The following is a 20,105-nucleotide window of genomic DNA, read 5'->3' as shown; positions in this document are numbered from 1 at the left end:
CTGAAAATTTCAGCCAATTCCGTCCACAAACGCCAAAGTTATTAGACATAGAATTTTCAAAAATCCCATAGAGAAAAAATCCTAACTATATATACCTACTGGCGACCGCCAGTAGGTAATATATATATATATACAAACAAAATTGCATAACATCATTATAAGCTGGTAAAGACACATAATGCGAAGGAAAAAACACCTCCAACAGTAGAGGCTTACCTTATTGAAATAGATGACGTAGAATCACCTGTCCCCCTGCTGCTTCGCTGCAAGTTGCCATATTCGGCAATAATGCCACATGAAGGTATGAGAAATCTTCCATGTGGTGGCCCAGCAAATCATGTCCAATGGTACTCCAGCGAAAAGAGCAGTAGAAGATGAAACTGCTCTCGTAGAATGTGCCTTGGCCTTGATCGTAAGCAGTTTACCCGCCTTAGTATGACAGAGCTGAATAGCAGCAGAGACCCATCGTGCAATAGTTATTTTTGTGAGAGCAGAACCCAATCTTAAAGGCCAATAAGATACTGGCAGTTTATCTGTTCTGCATAGCTGCTTCACGCATTGCAAACAAAAGTTAAGGCATCGTTTGACATCCAAAGAGTCAACAATTTCTCAGTCGGTGAAGAAGGATGTGGGGAAAAAAATGTGCAGAATAACAGGTTCATTAAGGTGAAACTGAGATGGGACCTTCGGAATGAACTTAGGGTTTGTTCTCAGTATAACAGTCCTCTGTGAAGAGTAAGTAAGGTTCTTTTATGATTAAAGACTTGGATTTCACTTACTCTCCTTGCAGAAGTAAGCACGAGAAGCAATGCCACTTTCCATGTGAGAAACTTGAGCTAAATTTTGTGAATTCGCTCAAACAGTGGTTTCATTAATTGAGACAGGACCACAATAATGCGTCATTCCGGCGGAGGAGGCTGAATGCGGGGAAAAGTCCTGAATAATCCTTTCATGAACTGCTTGATGATGCAAGAAGAGCAGAGAGAAGATGCATCGGACGTGTGTCTGTATCGGGAGAGGCCTGCGAGGTGGACCCTTACGGACCTATACTCCAGACCTGATTTTGCCAGATAAGAGGTAAGGCAAGATTTGTTCTGGAGAAGAGGGTGAATGTCATTCCGAAGGACCAAGAACAAAAACGTTTCAATTTTAGTCCATGCATTTTAGTAGTAGAATCAGCTCTAGCTCTGGACAATATATCTCTACAGACTTGAGGAATGACTATTGTACTCGTGTTCCAGGAATGCAATTGAAGAGAAGCTGGGAGCAAATGCAGGATTTGCCCTTTGCTCATGGTTAGCAGAGTGGCTGACACTGGCAGGCGATAAGTCTTGGACTGTGACAACAGGAGTAGCTCCATGAACCAATTCTGGCAGGGGCAACATGGAGCAATGAAGAAGAGCTGGCACGGTTTCCGTTTCATTTTCATCAGCACTCTGGAGATGAGAGGGCATCAGGGAAGGCGTATGAAAAGATTCCTGATCATCTTGCCGAAAAACGCATTCCCCATGACCCTCACTGAAGTTCCCTGCTGGCGAAGAACCGGCATTTCTAGTTCCATTGAGACACAAATAGGTCTAAGTTGGGTTCTCCCCATTTCTGGAATATGGAATCAAGAATCAGCTGCTTGAGTTCCCACTCATGATTTGTTTGACATAATCTGCTCAAGGTGTCTGCCAGGTTGTACTTTACTCCTGGGAGATGATCTGCCTTGATGGTTATGTGATGCCGTAGTGCCCATTGCCAGATCCTTTGAGCTTCCAAAGACAGATTGGAGATCTCGTTCCTCCCTGCTTTTTGAGATAATGCACGCAGGTGGTATTGTCTGTGCAGATGAGGACTGAGCATGCGCGTATCCTTGGGAGAAACGACTGGAGGGATAAAAAAATTGCCCTCAGTTCCAGAAAATGGATATGCATTTTGGATAGAGATAGAATCCATTTGCTGCTTATTTGGAGGTCCCGAAAATGAACTCCCCATCCTTCCAATGGCACATCTGTGGTCAGAACGAACTCTGGAAGAGGAGAGGAATGACAGTCCCAGTTAGAGATTGTTGGCGGACTGCCACCAAGGAAGAGCATCTTTCATGATCGGTGTTATCTTAATGATATCGATGAATGATCCTGCTATCTGAAGCCATTGTCTGTCCAATTGCTCCTGAAAGAGTCTCATCCTTAGACGTGCGTGAGCACCAGGAGGTTGGCAGAAGAGATCGTGCCGCAAAAGGATTTGAGGAGACGGACAGAAGCAAACTCTCTTTTGTAGGGATTGCAAGCCAGCGATAGAATGGTATTCTGTCTTTCTGTTGATAAGAATGCCTTGTATTAGAGGGTATCCAATGTTGCTCCTAGAAAAGTTATCCGTTGAGAAGGAATGAGACAGATTTTCGATGATTGACTGCCAGCCACAGAGAGCGGAACAGCTGTAGGCAGAAGGAGATGGCCTGAGAGGCCTGATGAAGAGAAGGAGCATTCACTAACCAATAGTCGAGATATGGGAAGATCTGTAGGCCATCTAATCGTAGGTATGCTCCCACAGGAGCAAAACACTTGGTGAAAACCCGAGGAGCTGAGCGAAGGCCAAAGGGAAGCACCTTGAATTGACAGTGCATGTCTGCCACAGTGAAACAGGGGAATTTTCAATGCTTGGGATGAATAGGAATATGGATATATGCGTCCTGCAAATCCAGGAAATCCGAATGGATGAGAAGCTGTACTATCTCCTGGAGAGTTACCATTCGAAAGGATTTCTTCTGCAGGTATTTGTTGAGCCTTCTGAGGTCTAGAATGGGACGCCATTTTCCTGACTTCTTCACCAGGAAGAAATGGGAGTAGAAGCCTCTTCTTTTTTGAGAGCAGGATACACATTCGATTGCTCCCTTTTGGAGCATAATCAATGCCTCCTTCTTTGAAGATGGGGTGGTATAGATTTTTTGAGGCGGATGAGGAGGTGATGCTGTGGAAAGCTCTATGGTATGACTATATTTTATTATATTCAGGACCTATTTGTCTGTTGTGATTTTCTTGAATGAAGTAATCGAGAGAAGAGCAGGCCTCGTCACTGTTTTCTGACAAAATCTCTGGATTTAACTTGTTGTTTCTGCCTTGGCTGTGTGGAGTAAGCAGCCTGTGGTGGCGCACGGTATTGCTGCTGATGTTGGAAGGAAGGACGAAAAGAGGCGTTAAGTCAGAGGCTGGTATCTCTGATAACCACCTCGAAATTAATAGGCTCCTCTGCCATGTGCTCCACGAAAGGGAGTCTTTCTGTATTGGAGCATGCCCAAAGCTTTAGCTGTGTCAGTCTTAATAGTTTGTAAGGCGTCGTCAATATGCTTGCTAAAAAGTGGCTCACCATCAAATAGCGGGAAACATCCTTTACAACGCAACTTTTACCACGCAGTGCCTTTACGACGCAACCTTTACAACGCAAACCATTACAACGCATTGCGCTGGGGGGCGCTCTAGGATAGGGAATACGTTTAATTTACTATCCAACACCTTCCCTAGTGTCCACTGGGACTGGAGTTGGAATAGTAAATTAAACTATTCACTATCCAGCACCCCAAAGCGCTATGCGTTGTAAAGGTTTGCGTTGTAAAAACCACGTTGTAAAGGCATGCGATGTAAAAGCATGCGTTGTAATGTCATACATCCCAAATAGCATGTCCAAAATCTTGCTTTGCACCTCAGGGCGGAACGTTGTTGCCTACAGCAAACCCCGATGCCTGAGGACAGCCGCTAAAGGCCAAGGAAGCCACATCCATAAAAGCATCAATAATTTCTGATGCAGATCTTTCTCCTTTATGAGGAGCTCTATACTTTGTCAATCCTGGGCAAGACTGGGATAACTGTAGAGGGTGTCTTCATTACTTTTACACGTTCGGGCCAGATGTGATCTATAATATAATATATATAAATATAATATAGTTTTTCTGGAGAAATCATAGAGAAAACAGTCAGACTGCTTGACTGTCATTGACAAACGAAAACGAGAAGCCGCTCTATCTATTAGCCCGTGGAACCTGCCAATGTCTTCTGGTGGAGAATCCGCAGTTTGAGGAGACAGAGAAGCAGGCGTAGATATAACCCAGTCCTCCCACTCATCACCTATTTGTCCATCTTTCTGAGGTTGACTCTCCTCAATTTCTCAGTCATCAGAAGTGTCCGGATGTTGCTGGGGCAAAACAGTATCCCTTGCAGGGGAAGCCGTAGGGGAAGTCTCAGACCTATGTGGAGGAGAAGCTAGTGGCAAAGGAGCAGGTGGTGGTGGGGCAGCTGTCGAAGGAAAACACGTGTGATATTCATGCAACAAGTTTTGAAGGTCCTGAACCAAAGCCACAGGAAGGTGGACCATAGGATCACTAACAGGCTCCATATATTGAATTCTTGCATGTGGAGGGTGATATTCTTGCGGATAGTAACCTTTATAGTCATCATTATCAGCTTGATATTTCACATGAAGCTGAGAGGGACTGTGAGAAGGGCCAAACATCGCATCTTCGTAAGACTCTTCTAAAAATTTTGAAGGTGGTAAAGGTGAGACTACTGCAGGATTCTGGAAAAAACGTCTCGTAGGCAGTGCCGTCGACGAGAACATCGATGGCGGATATATAAGCATGAGTTGCAACGTTGATGGATGCTTATGACCAGGCATGGGATACAGCATTGTCACCGTCGTCGACAGCAACATTCTATGTGTTGTCGACGAAGACATGATAGGAACAGATGAAGAAATAGTCATCAGCATCGCCGACTATGCCAAAGAGGTAGTCGTCGACGTGGTTGTAGACGAGGAGGTTGTCGACTGAACCAACGTCCTCAAGGACGCGGAAGAGAAGGTCGTCATCATCGTTGTCCGAGTCGCCGTCAATGAGGTGCCCAGCTGTGTTGAAGCCTTCGTAGTCGCTGGAAGCGTCGTCGACGGCCCGTCGTCATTACCGTAGTCGTAGCCGTTGTCGACGATGTAGGTGAAATGTTCTGAAGGTGATTTTTGTGTCGATAGGGACCCAGATGATAACGCCGTTGACGATATAAGCTTTCTAGAGACTGGAATCTTCATGAATGGTTCTGAAGACAGTTTTTCATGTTTATGGCTTTTCTCTTCAGTAGGAAATGAATGCTTTCCTTTTAGTGAGGTGCCTGCATCTTCCTGACAAGACTTTTTAGAAGACTTTTTCTTAGAAACTTCAGGAGATTCAAAAGATCTTTCTCTCCTTTGAGATGTTTAATCAAAAGCCTGTGAGTTAGAGTTCTCCTCTTCCTCAGAGACGTCAGGTTTATTTTTCAGTCTCTATAGCCAAATCAATGACCTACCCATTCTATCCTTAAGGGTTTTGGTTGAAAAAGTCTAACAAATGTTGAGGGTAGAGGCAGTAGATACAGTTTTAATGGGGATCCTCAGCATGCAGTCTCTTACTGCACGATCCACATGACAGGAGGAGACCTTTCATTGAATAATCCGACATTTTGAGTAGAAATCTGGGATATTGAAGAAGAAATTGAGCAAAGCTCAGGGAGACTCCCTTTCACATGACGCGCAGTAGAAAATCTGAGGAACCTAGCCTCTCTTGGAATTGTTCTAGAGGGTGCCGTCGCCTGATTGGATTCTACTCAAGTTTGGTTCTTCTCTACAAAAGAAAATAGGCTATTGCAGTGACTGATTATTGCATTGTAGCCTATTGTAGGATTATCTACTGCTTTTTTTATGTATACAGTGGGACTCCCACTACAACGAAGGGTATGATTCAACTATGAGAATCTATGAAAGATCTAATACTGGTGTAACAAGGTTTGGGTAGAGGGAGGGACGAGCTCAAGCAGGACAGCCTAAAGCAAATAAAGCCAGAAAATGTGAGTTACGAACCACAAAGCCAATGGTAAGCAACAAGCAAAATGCATTCCTAGGTCAGCTTTCTGAATGTCCCCAAGATATCCTTAGCAAACAAGACAGCTGTGTTGCCTGGTAGGCTGTGTCCTAAAGAACCCCAAGCTCCAATCAACATAGACCAGTACAGCAGTAAAGACCTGAGGAGAGAGGAAATGGGCCGAGGCAGGGCAGTAGGAGAGAAGATGAAAGTGGCTGGCGGACAAGAGGGAAGCCATCAGAAAATGGCTGAACAAGAAAAGCCAGCGAGCAAGCCTTCAGAAGCACAGGTGGTGAAAAAGCTCAAATAGGTTGAGCAAAGACAAGAGGGGAAAACATACACACAAATGTTGCCAATATAGGTGACAGGAACCTCAGGCATGGGCTCGCCAGAGACCCCTCAGAGCTTTAGAAACCACCTCTTGACTCTAAGAGGGCTCCCAAGTACAGTAGCATCTCAGTAAAACAAAATAGACTTGAAATGGCTCTCCGGAGCGTGGGCCAATAGCAATCCCCCAAAAGACACCTCAGAAGGGGGGAGCCCGCAAGGACACTTTGAAAATAAAGTGGCAATTTAGCGCTATATTTGAGAACCCAAGGGTATACCAAAATTAGGGTAAACAAAGGCAGTTCAGGCATAGTCTAACGAAAAGTCTCAGAAGCTTGTGGAAAGAACCTGTGAGGTCTACAGTCCCTCTCCGGTAAGACTTTGAGTAAAGCCATCGAGTGTATCTCATGAAAGCTCCAATGACGGGTCCAAAAGCGCTGCCTGAAAAAATACACTGCAAAGATCTGGGTCAGCACCACGTTAAAGGCACATGAAGAAACCTTGTGCAAACCCAGTGAACAAGGACTGGCAAATTTACCTGTGGTACTGCAGGAAGCATATCAGCTTCATGAAAGAAGCTTGATTAGAAGCATGCAATGGGAATTTGGGTCAGGGATCCATTGGCGAAAGAAAGAGGAGCCACCCCATGCACCTTTAACCCCACCACTTTGAAATGCTCCTAGTAATTCAGAACCTACGTGAAATCAGCATGGGCAAAAAGAGTGAATTCCGCAACTCTAAAACAAAAGATGGAGCAAGTGAGTGCTAGGTAAAAAGACCTCAACATCAAATAGCATAGTGAAAATTGCATCAGGAAGCCTAGGATGGACCTAAGAAGAGGGGAGCCAGAAATTTGCTATAGTGAATTTTTTGTATTTTTTTGTAGGACATTAGTGACGGTGGCAGAGGCCTACATAAAAGAGTAATGTATTAGCACTCGTGCATAAACATGTTCCAGAGTACGACAATGACCTCTCTCTATCAAAGCATGTTTCTCTTGGAAGCCTGATGAAACGCTTGCCTTCATATACCCTCTTTTATATAATAAAATCGGATTACCAAAGATATCTTCACCAGAAGAAAGTAGATTTGCCATCTATGTGGTGACAAAGTGGGTGGAATGGAGAAGAGCAGAAGATAAAACCAGTTTCTGGCCTCATAAGACTCTGGCATCTTCTAGAATCTGTATTGTTTTTAGGTAGAGTCTGGGCAGCTCATGTGCTGCTCTGCGAGGCATGCTGTATTCAGATAAGGACTTGAACTTCCGCCCACTCTCCGCCCATCTTTTCAATTGGCTCCTGCTACTGTTTTTTTTCTAAATGGTTGCTTCTGATTCTTTAATAGGCTTATTAGTCCCACCTTAGTAACGTCTTGTCTGCATTTTTAACCACCCACGAGGACTCCACTTTTTACTTGTGTTGTAACTCTGTTTTAGCTACAGTCTGTGAGCAGTATTTTCTTTAATGTCTTTAATCTAGCTGCTTTTCCAGGCACGACAGGCTCTCCCAAACCCACCCTGTTTTCATGACAGCGCGGCGTCTGATCATGAACGCTGCGCTTTATCTTTCAAAAATGCTCCCTGCACAGCATGGCACTTCTGCGCGCGCTATATTCAACAAACGCTTTTTATTTTTTAAAGCGCTCCATACCAAGCTTTTACTTTAATGGCGGCCGCACCTTTCTTCAGACGAGATGAGTCTTAAAGAAAGGGGCGTGGCCGACATTAAACTGAACGTGCGGCATGGGGCACTTTTACAACAACAACAAAAAGTTTGTCAGCTTGATAAACAATTTGGTTTTTTGTAAAAGTACCCCATACCGCGCTTTCACTTTAATGGCGGCCTGCACCTTTCTTTAGATGTGAGTCGTCTAAAGAAAGGGGCGTGGCCGCCATTGAAGTGAAAGCGCAGCATAGAGCGATTTTACAAACAAGCATTTGCAATGCAATAGGTCTCGCATTTGCTAGTTTAAGCTATTAGCATTGTAAATGACCATGCCTTTTATTTATGTTTTAAAAACCAAAAAATAAAAGGCATTGTCATTTACAATACCAAAGTCTCAAATTTGCGTAGATGCTAGACCTATTGCATTGCAAATGCTTGTTTTGCTATGCTATTAGAGGAAGGGGATATGGGCAAGAGAGGACACAGTTATGTTGCTCTTCATGGAACATGCATCATCTCTTTAGGGGAGTTCCTCTGGAGCTCCAAATGCTTCAGAGCTGGAGTAGCAATACCACACCGATAGTAAACGGCAACCTCCCACTTTAAATTAACGGTGGGCTCCGTAGAATTCCCAGGCTGTTTTATTAAGCACATAAATGGGTAAAAGGTCAGTGCTAGGACCATTATGCAGAGCAAGAAGAACAAATGTAGGTAAAAGGTTGTGTAGCTACCTAAGCCTAAATTGGGGTACACTGGGGAACATAACAGTTGAGAGAATGATTTTTTTTTTATATGAACCTATAGGAAGAATTCAAGAAATGAGGGCTCACCCCTCACTGATCACAACCTACAGTCATCTTGGAAAAACAATGCCTATTACTGCCCGGGAACTAACTCAGTCATCCTAACAACTGCCTTGGTGCGCCTCATTACTGTAGTTAATATTTATAGAGCTCACTCCCAATAGGCATCATGGCACTAGAGAAACCGAGCCTACTAACTGACAAGAAAAAAACATGGAACTACTATTAAAAGAGTACAAAATTAACTAAAAATCTGCATAGGGTATTTGTTCTGGAAAAAAAAATCTGCATAGGACGGTTTGATTTAAGAAAAAGAGCATGGTAAATAAAACTACAACTTTCAAACTATTGTAGATAATGCAAAAAAGGCAAATCATCACGCAGAGCTATTCTCTTTTCCAAGTTGGTGATGCAGTTTAATAATTTCCCAAACTAATTAAAAAACATGGTACAAAAAACTCACCAACTTTCAGCAGGAAAGTGAACAAAAACACTAAATTTAACTGAAAACGCACCAGACATCGCTGGAAGCCAGCCCCACATGTAATTCTCATACAAGATGCTTTCTTGGATTCCTTTGTCCACTTCTCACACCTGCATTTCCTGGTGTTTGCAGGCATGATAGGCACCCCCACCCCCTTTCTTGGATACTTTCACAAAACAAAACCCACTGCTTCATGGACACGTCAGACACCAAGTCAGCGAAGTTTCCATCAGACATCCCTTACATGCCAGGTGTGCTGAACGTGTTATCACCGATGAACAGACCAAAGTTCAACCCACATGAAAAGCAGTCAAAGTACAACATTTTACCCAATTCAATCCGTAATCCACCAGGGTGAGAGCTAGAAAGTCAGGCACTCGGCTGCTTCAGGCCGAGGTGAATCACAAACCTTCCACACTTTTCAGTTATATAGTTCTTTTCAACAGAGTTAAAGCCAGCTGCTTCGTGCTGTGTTAAAAAAAAAAAAAAAAAAAAAAAAAACAATCAGCCCCACCTTCTTCGTGTGGGTCAGCGGGCACAAGGAGCTGACCCCCTGCTCAGTAGTGTCAATCTCATTGCGCACTTATGTCGAAGTGGTGACAGGATACGCATCAGTCACGTATGCAACCCCTGCTGGAACAACTCATCTGCAGCTAGCAGGGCACCACTGAAACCGAAGAAGGACTGCAGTAGAAAAGCAAAGGAAGGTGGTGTAACTTACAAGCATTCCTCCTGCTCAAAACGAGACCCGTGTCACGCTGCCTTTAATGGTGGTGGGGCATCCACAATTATCTTTTAAGAGTAGCTTCCTCACGCTAGGAAGTTCACACACAATTGTCACTGAAAAGCCACCTCCCTTGCAATGCAGGAAAGGTGCGAATTCCTTTACATTATATATACTTATATATTATAGTTATATCTCTTTAAAAAAAAAATCTGTTTTTCTAACCTTATGGAAGAAAACTAGCATGATCGCTTTTGAAAAAATACAAAATATTCCAGTTCATTTTTTTTTGCAGGAGGCGTGGCTTGCAAGTTGATTTCACTCCCGCCAGGCCCTTTCACCCAACAGGCCCTCTCAAGGGCTGTGTCTTATCTCTGACCGTCCATTGCGGCCATGGCTTTCTGCTGGCTGCCCCCTTGCTGTGCTCCTGGGGGCCACATAGGTTGCTGGTGATGCAGGTGGTGGTGATGATGGTGCAGACTATGCCCTGTTGGCGAGGAGGGTGGGATCCATGCAGGCTGCTGACTTGGTGGAGAGGATGCCCAGAAGGGACTAAAGCTGCCTGGTGGAGAACATGCCATAGAGGCTATAGGACTGTTACCACCCTGCAGGCTTTCCGAGGTCCGTAGCTTGGAAAACATGGCCAAGGCATCTGGGAAGTTGGGCGGCGTAGCTGGTGTGTTGCTGGGGGTACACATCTAGGGAGAGAAGACAAACACAAGTTAGCACAAACCATCCATCTGTGATGATAAACCTTAAAACATGTCCTCATGTTGAGACTGGCCATGGAGAAGAGTGGATACAATGGCTGTAGTAAGGAGCCGATAAATTGAATCTGGAATAGGAGCGCAGTGACAGGGAACTCTAATTAGGTAATCAGCAAAGGTGGTATAGGAGTGCACCCAATACCAGGTGCTACATGTCAAAGCCAACGAGCCACAACTTCCCAGCTTGCAGACAAAAAGCAGTCTAGCAAGTTTATCAACCACATATTTGCACGTCTCATTTCATTTGTATTAAACTTTCTAATTTCCCCTCAGATACCCACAGCCTGCCAGCACAGACAGCCTACTGAAGAATAGGTTTATGAATGCAGAGTTGTGGCATGATGCAGACAGCTAAGTTAAGGTATACTTAATACACTGGACTGGGAACTGTTCTCCCTCCCCTGGAAGTGCTGGAAAAGGCAGTGATTATCCTAGCCATAGTTCAAACTAGTCCAAGACAAGGTGCTGTCAAGCTCGTCCCCATTTTTTTTCTTTTGATTGTAAACAATGACAGGATTCCGCTACCTAAACCCACAGGTCGAATCGATCAGGGACTTACAAGGGAGTTTCAGCACTTTTCCAAATCAGCATCTGTCTTGCACTGAATATCGAAGGTGTTCCCCTCAACTCGTACCACCTCCTTGGAGCTACTAATAAGACTCATAACCTGGACGAGGGTTTGGATACGGAGGCTGAATAAATAATAAAAAAAACAGGGCTCAGAGCACAATAAAGAAAGATGATCGATAAAAGGAAAAAGAAAAGCCAATAGTAAAGTGAGTGAAGGCAGAAAAAGCAAGAAAGTCAACATGGCGGACAAATCAGAAGAAGGAAAAATAAAGAATAAAAAAATACAGAAAAGAAAAGCAAAAAAAACCTGAAGGGGGAAGGAGAAAAAACATTAAATAGATGGCGAAAATAAAGTATTGGCAGTAAAGAGTAAGAAAATGAGGAAAGAAATAAACTAAGGAAAAAAACAAAATGGAGGTCAGAAAAGAAAGAATGAAGAAACCATAGCTAAATAGCCACAACACCAAGAGTGAAAGAGAATGAAGTATGAACGGGATAAAGCTGGTGGCAGTGTTAAAGTGGAACCAGAGAAAAACAGGTGTCCTCTGCAAAATGGTGAAAAGGTAGGTGAGGGTAGATTAAGACAAAATGGTATCGGTATGAAGGCGAGGAAAGAGAGGAGGCAAGTAACGGAAATAAAGGAAGGTAAATGGTTAAGTATTTAAAGAAAGAAGGTCAGAAAGGAGAATAAACTAAAAGATGGCTGGAGTAATAGGGTGTGACAGAAAGGAAATCTATTTTGTGTTTTTCAGTTACACAAAGTGGGTTTAAAACCCAATGTATGCATTAGATCGAGCAGCTGTCTGTCTTTCTGGAGGATCCGTATGGTGTTGGCAAATGGCTCCATTTACGATTTCGGCAAATTCTGAGTGGATTGACATGAAAACCCTTATTAATAAAGTTACAGATTTTTTGCCAGCAATCTTTTAGCAGCGAGCTGTTGTACAGAATATTTGCCATGTCACCCGTATCTGATGCAATTCCGGCATTTGGACTGGTCTTTCATCTTCATTTTAAGTAGGCGATATGGAGTCATACATGCTTGTTGTATTACCGTAAAATTCATCTGGTCTATGGATAGTATGACTATTTCTAAAAGGGGAATCCAAGCTTTCAGCCAATTAATTTGTGTTGTATTATAGCATTGATTATTGGACATATCAAACTCCCATTTAGCTTGTAAGCAATTTTCGAAGACTGGGGACAGAGGAGAGACTAGGTTTCGGAGAGTTGATGGCCTCCATGATATAATTTAGCTATAAGCTGACAAATTAAGGGCTCAGCATTTAAGTTTGAATACAGTAGCTTTGAGTCTTAGTAAAATAATGCAATTGGCATGAGAATGCGTTTTGGAGATTAGCAAATGTGGGGGGTTCTTTATGAGAACCAAGAGGCTTGTCCCAGAAAATGCCTTTCATCATCCAGTGGTTCCAATTGAGGGTAGAGCCACTTATTTTAATGCTCTCATTTCATTTTCAAAAAAGTAAACTACAGTCAGAGTTCTTAACTTTTGTTTCAAGTCTATCTTCAAAATGGCATATTTGGTGCCATCTAGAATGATTTCGGAGCATACAGATGTTATTTCGTTTGGTGTTAGATAGGAAATGGAAAATCAATCATCCTAAAAAAAAATTCAAATTAAATCCACAGTGGATACTTGGAAAGGACGATGAAACCCACTGTGTCCCTTGCTTAAACAATGATGATTATCGAAATGTGCCAAGTTAAGTCCATCTTGGTCTTTGGGGAGGCATAATTTGAGCGAGATTCTTAGGTGTTTACCTTTTTAAATGAAAAGGTTCAAGGTTTGTCTGATTTGGAGAAACAAATATTTAGATAAGTTAATGGGGATCATGCCAAGGTAGTTTATTTTAGGCGTTCTATTTATTGTCTCACCTCTAACTTTGCAGGAGAGGAATTGGACACACAACCCTTTTAGTAGGTCGTAAATTTTATTTAGTTTATTTTCTTCATTGTGCTTTTTAGATTCAGATATGTAGTCCTGAAATTCTATACCAAGATTTTAAGAATTCAGATTGCCAGGCTACGCCTAAAATGCTGAAAATGTCTTTGGAATATAAGAGGTTTAAGGGTCTTACTTCGGATTAATCCTAGTTCAGGGAATATCCCTCAACCTTTGAGCAGAAGTCAAATGTGATCATTAAACATAAATGGAGGAGACATCATTCTTGTAAATATATTAATGTCGTCAACAGCATAGTCTTAACTTGCTTATTTTATATAGTTACATTTTCTACCCCAGATGTCCATTTTTTTTTATGGAGCTTAGTAATGGATCAATTAGTAATAAAAACAAGGCCGGGGAGATAGTCTGATAATTCTCCTCCCGTTCTTACCCTGGCTATAGGGTCAGTGTTCAAGACCATTACCATTTTAATATAGTTATTACCTAATTTAAATGTGTGTATGACAGCCCTAAGAAACAGGCGAATTACTTTGTTAAAGGCCTTTTCTGCGTCTAATACAATTACTTCCTTTGGTGTTGTGGTTAGTCGTGCTCCTTCTTTAATGAGGGAAATAAACCTAGAGTTTTCACTGGGAAGACTGTTTTTCACATATCATAAAATTGTTTCCAACCTACTGGTCAGAGTTTTGGCATAAATGTAACTGTCCAGATTTACTGAGGATATAGGTCTACAGTTTTTGGTTAGTGTCATATCTTTGCCTTCTTTTGGTAACACCAATTAAAGCCTCTGCGCCTCCAATTTCTACGATAGTGGAGAAGTGATGGAATCGATCTAAAATTGGATTATGTAAAAGAAGTCAGGAATTTTTATAAAATTGTGAGGTAAATCTGTCAGGTACAGCCGCCTTGCCAATTAAGTTGTCCAATGATAGTTTTAACCTCTTCTGAATTGGTTGGCATTCTCAGTGTCGGTCTCTAAAGAGACATTCACTCAGAGTGGGGAGATTTAGATTAGTTCGATATTGTTCACAATCTTGAATATTTATCATCTTATCTAGGCAGAATTCAGTTTAGAAATACCTGACGGTTCAGCGATCTTTTGATGTCCATTGTGGACTATGTCCATTTTGCCTTTGATGGCAGAGATATTTAGGGTGTTACGTTTTAATTTTATATTGTAGGACAGTCATTTCCCAGCTCAGTTTGCTTTTATTAACTACACTAATGTTTGCCTAATTATCCAAATACCAGCTCAGGTGTTTAAAACCTCATTATATTCATATTTCTTTCATTGAAACCAAGAGATTGTTAATTGTTTACCACGTATGTTGCATTTCAAAGTGTTTAATTTAATTTTTTACATTTTCCAGGGGTTTCATTTCTGATTTTGATCACATTCATTCTTATGAAGATTAAAACACCCTGGATGGTTATGGATATAGCAGTATACAATGGTCTTAGGGGAAGTTGGAAATTGCTAACTTTATATTTTTAATTTTCTCTTGGGTTTTCAGGATTTATTTGTTCAAGCTCCACATTTGATTTTTGTGAGGTGTTCCATGTAATGGATAGAGTTATGCAAGAGTTGTCTGAAATAAGTCTTCTTTCAAATGTTGCATAGTGTACAGATTGGAGATGATTGCCCGAGTTCAAAAGCCTATTACATTCTAGAGAAAGACTGATTAAGTAATGAGAAGTGTGGTCAGTCTGGATGTTGTATCCTCCATGTATTTTTCAAATTATATTTAGGGCAAAGATTTTTTTTTAAATGTTGTATGTCCTTTGTGGGAAAACTGCACTTTGATGATCTTTCTAAAGTACAATACACCAGTAAGTTAAACTCTCCGCTTAGCAGTATTCATGTGGCTTGAAGGATCAAATTCACCTCATTACTTAGGTTCGGCCAGAATTAGGGGCGGGGGTAATCATCAGCATTTTTTAGCATGTATGTTAAAGAAATAGAATCCCCAGACATCTTTAGCGAGTCTGGAAACGCTTTGCTTTTTCATCAATTAGGTCTGATTTGACCGTGATATTGGCTTTCTTTTTATTTTTTTATTAACTATGGTGATGCCTATTTTTCTTATGTCCGATGGAGAGCACGTAACCGTTATCAAATCCATCTCACAGCCATAGCTTCTTTCATGCTAATTTTAGTGTCATGTAAAGGTATATCTCCTTTTAATTTGTAGAGGTCAGACATGTTTATTTTTTATTTTTAACAGGGTGATTCGTGTGCTTAGAATAAAGGGATCTAACATTTTTACAGTTCATAGTTGCAACCAGTTGTCTATTGTTAGTGTATTGATCAGAATTTTAATTGGAAGCACTGAGTTTTAGCGGCAGTGAATGCGTAATACTAGCCAAGAGAGTATCCAGATTAAGCTTGGAATTTCTAGTGCTTGGGTAAGCAAGTATTGCGGTAAATGAATGCATTCAGGAATTGTGTGTGCTTCATTGGGAGTTGGTTGAGGAAAAAGGAAGCAGGAAAGCAAAATCCCCCGCACTGTCCTTGCATATAGCCCCTCCACTGCTTCCACACTCTTTTTGGCAAAAACATACCAGAGCTTTAATTGGAGCCACTAACTGTTCATACTACATTCTAATTTCTGTACATGTGTTTGTGCCGAGAGTCAAGCTAAGGGTATATCAATTTCATTTATAACGTCAAATTTCTTCTCATATACATAGCATTGTAAAATGTGCAATTTTATATTTTGCTTTATGTATACATGCTGTATTAATCTGCTAATAATATTTAGTTTCTATACAGTCGCTTTCCACCTGTGTAGATGCTTCAGACCAGTTGAAGAGCCACAGAGGTGCATTGAAAACTAAATCCATTCTAGGCACTACTATTTTTTTAAACAACTAAGAATACAACGGTATAGAGATATAAATTGATTTGATTAGAATCTCTCAATTCGGTCCTGAGAGGAAGCTGAGATTCTATTAAAAGGCTGGTGTAGATAGTAGCAAGAGAACAAAAAGTAAATGCAGGAAGTAACAAGCATTGGCAAAGCCAACAGGTATTGCCTTCTTGACCTAATTTCTTTGTCAGTGTTTTTTGCCGATGAGATTCAGCTTCAGCAAAATGGTAATGACTGGATAGATGAAGCGGAGGAGGTAATTTCAAGTTTCATCGAAATCTCGGAGGGGAACTGGTTTTGGAGGATGTTTTGAGTCTAATATCTACTTGTGAATGGGGTTCCCTGTCAGTGGGTGGCTCAAACGCTGCCATACCTCAGAGCTGAGGTCAAAGAGAAAGCGATTAAAAATTCTATAACTGCACCCAAGATGACAAAAAAACTCACGTGCAGTCCCATCTGCCTTTTTCATCTACCCCCCACCCCACACACACACCCCAGAGACCAAAACAAGATACTTTAAATAATTCAGATTCGAGGTTTAGTTCTATTTCAGAAACATCACTGATTCACTTTCAAATGTAAAGGGAACGTATTTTAGTTGCATCCTGCTAAGGACCCCTCAATCCACCATGGGGAGTTTTTCCCGTCACACCAGAAAGCGGTTATCACTTCACAAGCGAAAACTAAGTGTTGGCAGTTTCTATATTCTGTGTACTGGTAGAGGAATGTCTGGCATCTGTATGTGGAGCCCTCGGGGGCCACAGGGAGCTGTAAGAAACGGGTGGGTTCACCGGTGTCTCGTGCTGGAGAATAGGGCTTCGGTGATCAATTGTGGAGAATAGGGCTTCAGTGATCAATTGTGGTAAGTTGCAAGAGCATCCGAATTCAGCACTCAGGTTCGAGTCTTGCACAAACTCACAGGAATTTGAGCCACAATCACTTACTCTCCTAGCCTTTGACAGGAAAAAAGAATGTGTGCTAAAAAAATAAATATATATATGACCTCGTGTGATGTAACTGATGGTAATGTAAAGCGTTCAAATACCATTTGAATCGAGTTCGCGCTGTATGGAACTGCAAAACAATATGTATTTTATGGAGGTGAGGAACCACAACCTCCTGGCATGTCTGTGTTTCAGACAGGTTCTCGGTCCCGCCGAGCAGAAGCAGCCCCTCGCTACTGGCAGGTGGGCCGCCCCCTACTCCGTCTGTACAAAACGCACAAGTCTCTTGGTCCTGCTCCCTTCACTCCCACATCGGGAAACCCCGTGCATCTTCCCCACCACCACTGGCGGCGTCACACTTAAGAGAATACACTGGCCCTGGCGCTCTCAGACTGGCTGCTTTGAGCATTCATAAAGTTTATATAGGCCGTCTAAATCCCTACTAGCGACCCCTGCTTCATGAAAACGCAGGGAGGGGGTGTCATGATGTGGCTGCTGCCTGCTGTAGTACAGCACGGATAGGGAAAGTGGTCGAACCATGTAGGGTGAGGTTTAAAAGGAGGGTAAAACTGGGATTGCAGTGAAAGGTTTAAATAAAAAAAATAAGGATGAAAAACAAGCGCAGGATCGGGAGACCAAACGATGCAAAAGTCGGGAAAGTGAAAGCGCGCATGGCACACCGAATGCAACAATCGGGAAAGTGCGCATGAATGTAAGGAAAGCACGTCCCTGCCTGCCGAAGGGCAAAACTCATTAAAGAAAGTAGTGCATACAGACTTAAGATGTACCGTGTAACATCGGAAGTAAAAGGGCCTGTCATTTTCATTTATAATCTTTAATTCGGCACAATAGCGCCATAAAAGATACATAAAAACAAGAATCACAGCCAATTCTAAATGACGGATGACGTTAGGAAATCGCAACATTAAAATGTTAGTTTAAATAAGCTTAAAAGGCATCTAGTTAAAAGGGCCAGTCGCCATGGAAGGTTTCAAATGAAGACAAGGCGGTAGGTACTAAGGAAGGCGAGGAAGGAATCAGAAGCCAGCATTTAAGAAGTACAACCACACAAGCCAATTACAAATACTGGTGGAGAGTGGGCGTGGCTTCACATCCCTAACTCAATACTACATGCTGGAGACAATTTGCATTGTCATTATTGTGGTTTCCTCCATAACCTACACCATTATACAAAACGCATACAAATATATATTTCCCTATCAAAAGGGATGTTCTTAAAAAAAAAAGAAAAAAACATTAAGGAAATATTTTATACCAAGCTATTTAAAAAAACAGTTATTTGCTGACCCCCAAGGTTTGTAACAAGACCTGAGAAAAACAGAAGAGATTTCAGATGAAATTTGGTTTTTATTTCAGAACTTATACAAAACATAAGCAACTAAGTGCAATCTTTTATTTTCTCTGTCATTCAAGATAATAAGTCATACTATAGCCTTATAGCACGCCATAGCGGGCTATACGGCTATTAAAGACCTGCTCCCACGTTAAAGGCCCGAGCAGAAGGCAAGAGACTTTAGCAAGGGACCATGACTTTAATAGCCGGTATAGCCCTGCTACGAATGGCTATACGTCTATTAGAACATTCTGCCACTAGAGGGCAGAATGTTCTAACAAATAAAACAGAGGCCCCTCGAAGCTCAAGGGGATCTAAATCCCCTCGAGCTCCCAGAGGCCTTAGTAAAACATTTGAATTTGCTCTGCTGTCCTTTACCGGCCCGTAGAAGCATGGAGCACTCCATTGTCTTCAAAGAAGCTCCCAATATTCCAATGTTCTAATTATTGTTTAAATACGATATGCCTATATAAAAGTAATTTATTCAAAACTATTCACTGGTGAGCATTGGTAATACAGCTGTGACGTGTTCTTGAAGTTCTGGCCGTGAGTCACTTCTCTTTTCGGTTTAAGTATGATCTTTAATGGGGCAGGGCCTTTTGAGTTATGTTGATGCTAAAGGAATAAATGGCCAAGGCAAACCACTGAACGAATATACTGGTATAAGCAGCAACGCAGAGATGACGTCATAGTTAATTTTCCAGCCTTGGATAAGGCAGTCCGAAATGACCGGTGAGGTCATCAGTAGTGCTTCAGCATAGTCATAGGGGAAGACATTTTATTCTCACTTTCCAAAAACCCAAGAGAGAAACAGCATTGTAAATAATAGGCAAAAACAGCTGGAAACAAAAACTTTATGTAATTCCCAAGACGTATTTTCTTACTGCTACCCAGCTGACAAGCACAGACATACATTGGTCAGCAAAACAAACATTTACAGAGTTCTTGAGTGAGACGTCCGCAGTGGCAAGCCCTGAAAAAATGGTTATGTGATGTAAGGCATGAATGAGTTGCCTGTACAATGGAGTGGACCTGATTTGCAAGCAAGGATGGGGAAGTGGGGTTTGGTATGGGCAAGCAACAAGGACTGAGATGAGTGGGGACAGGGTGAAGCAACACAGACGTGGTGGGTGGGTGAGGAAAGAAGCACCACTCACAAAAGGGAGTGAGAAGAAATAGTATCTCAATCACAGCGGCAGATAGGCACTAGTTAAGCTGAATCAGTCTGTGCTTGGTCCATGCTCCACAGAAAGGAAAGAAAGTGACGCTTGGCATATGCTGGCCAATTAGGAGGCAGCAAAGAAAGTGGTAATTAAGCCAACAATCAATAAGCATTGGTTTGGATCCATGCCCTTTTTGTAAACAAGCATGCAAGGTTGCAGGCGTGACCTAAAAAGGAGGTGAGGATGTCAGAAGTAGATGAAATTGATCCGCTGGATTACAGCGATGCATGGAGGCAACTGAGACTAAAGACAGTTTACCCGAGGGGGTATTGGTACATCGCAAAAGTAATTTGGTATTGCACAATGGTAATTCTTGTGTTCAGGACCATCTTCGGACATACATCCTGTGCCTTAAGCTTACCCTTCAAAGCTGGCAAAATCTATCAATGCAATTCCATGTATGCACTACACTCATGCCATTAAAAGGTACTCAGGAAACTTTTATTTGTCTCGTTTCAGCTATGTCGGATGTCGCTAGGGGTCAAAAGCGCAGGGATGCTCTAGGGTAACCGGGCGCTATACAAAACCGATTAAAAAAATTCGTTTGAAGCATTCTAATAAAATCTTCCAATATGTCCATCACAT

At 42.0% G+C, this 20,105-nt stretch overlaps 1 protein-coding gene across 1 annotated transcript in view; it reads right to left on the bottom strand.

Annotated features, from left to right (window-relative positions):
* Window positions 1-9,051: 9,051 nt before the first annotated feature.
* Window positions 9,052-20,105, bottom strand: part of UBALD2 (UBA like domain containing 2) — an 85,780-nt gene continuing 74,726 nt past the window's right edge. Inside the window, exon 3 of the mRNA XM_078654582.1 lies at window positions 9,052-10,563. Coding sequence (XP_078510708.1) covers window positions 10,234-10,563 — 330 coding nt within the window. The 3' untranslated portion in view covers window positions 9,052-10,233. The remainder of the gene's footprint in view (window positions 10,564-20,105) is intronic.

Source organism: Lissotriton helveticus, chromosome 7 (genome assembly GCF_964261635.1).
Source record: "Lissotriton helveticus chromosome 7, aLisHel1.1, whole genome shotgun sequence".
NCBI lineage: Eukaryota > Metazoa > Chordata > Amphibia > Caudata > Salamandridae > Lissotriton > Lissotriton helveticus.
This window is presented reverse-complemented; position numbering and strand designations above follow the sequence as displayed.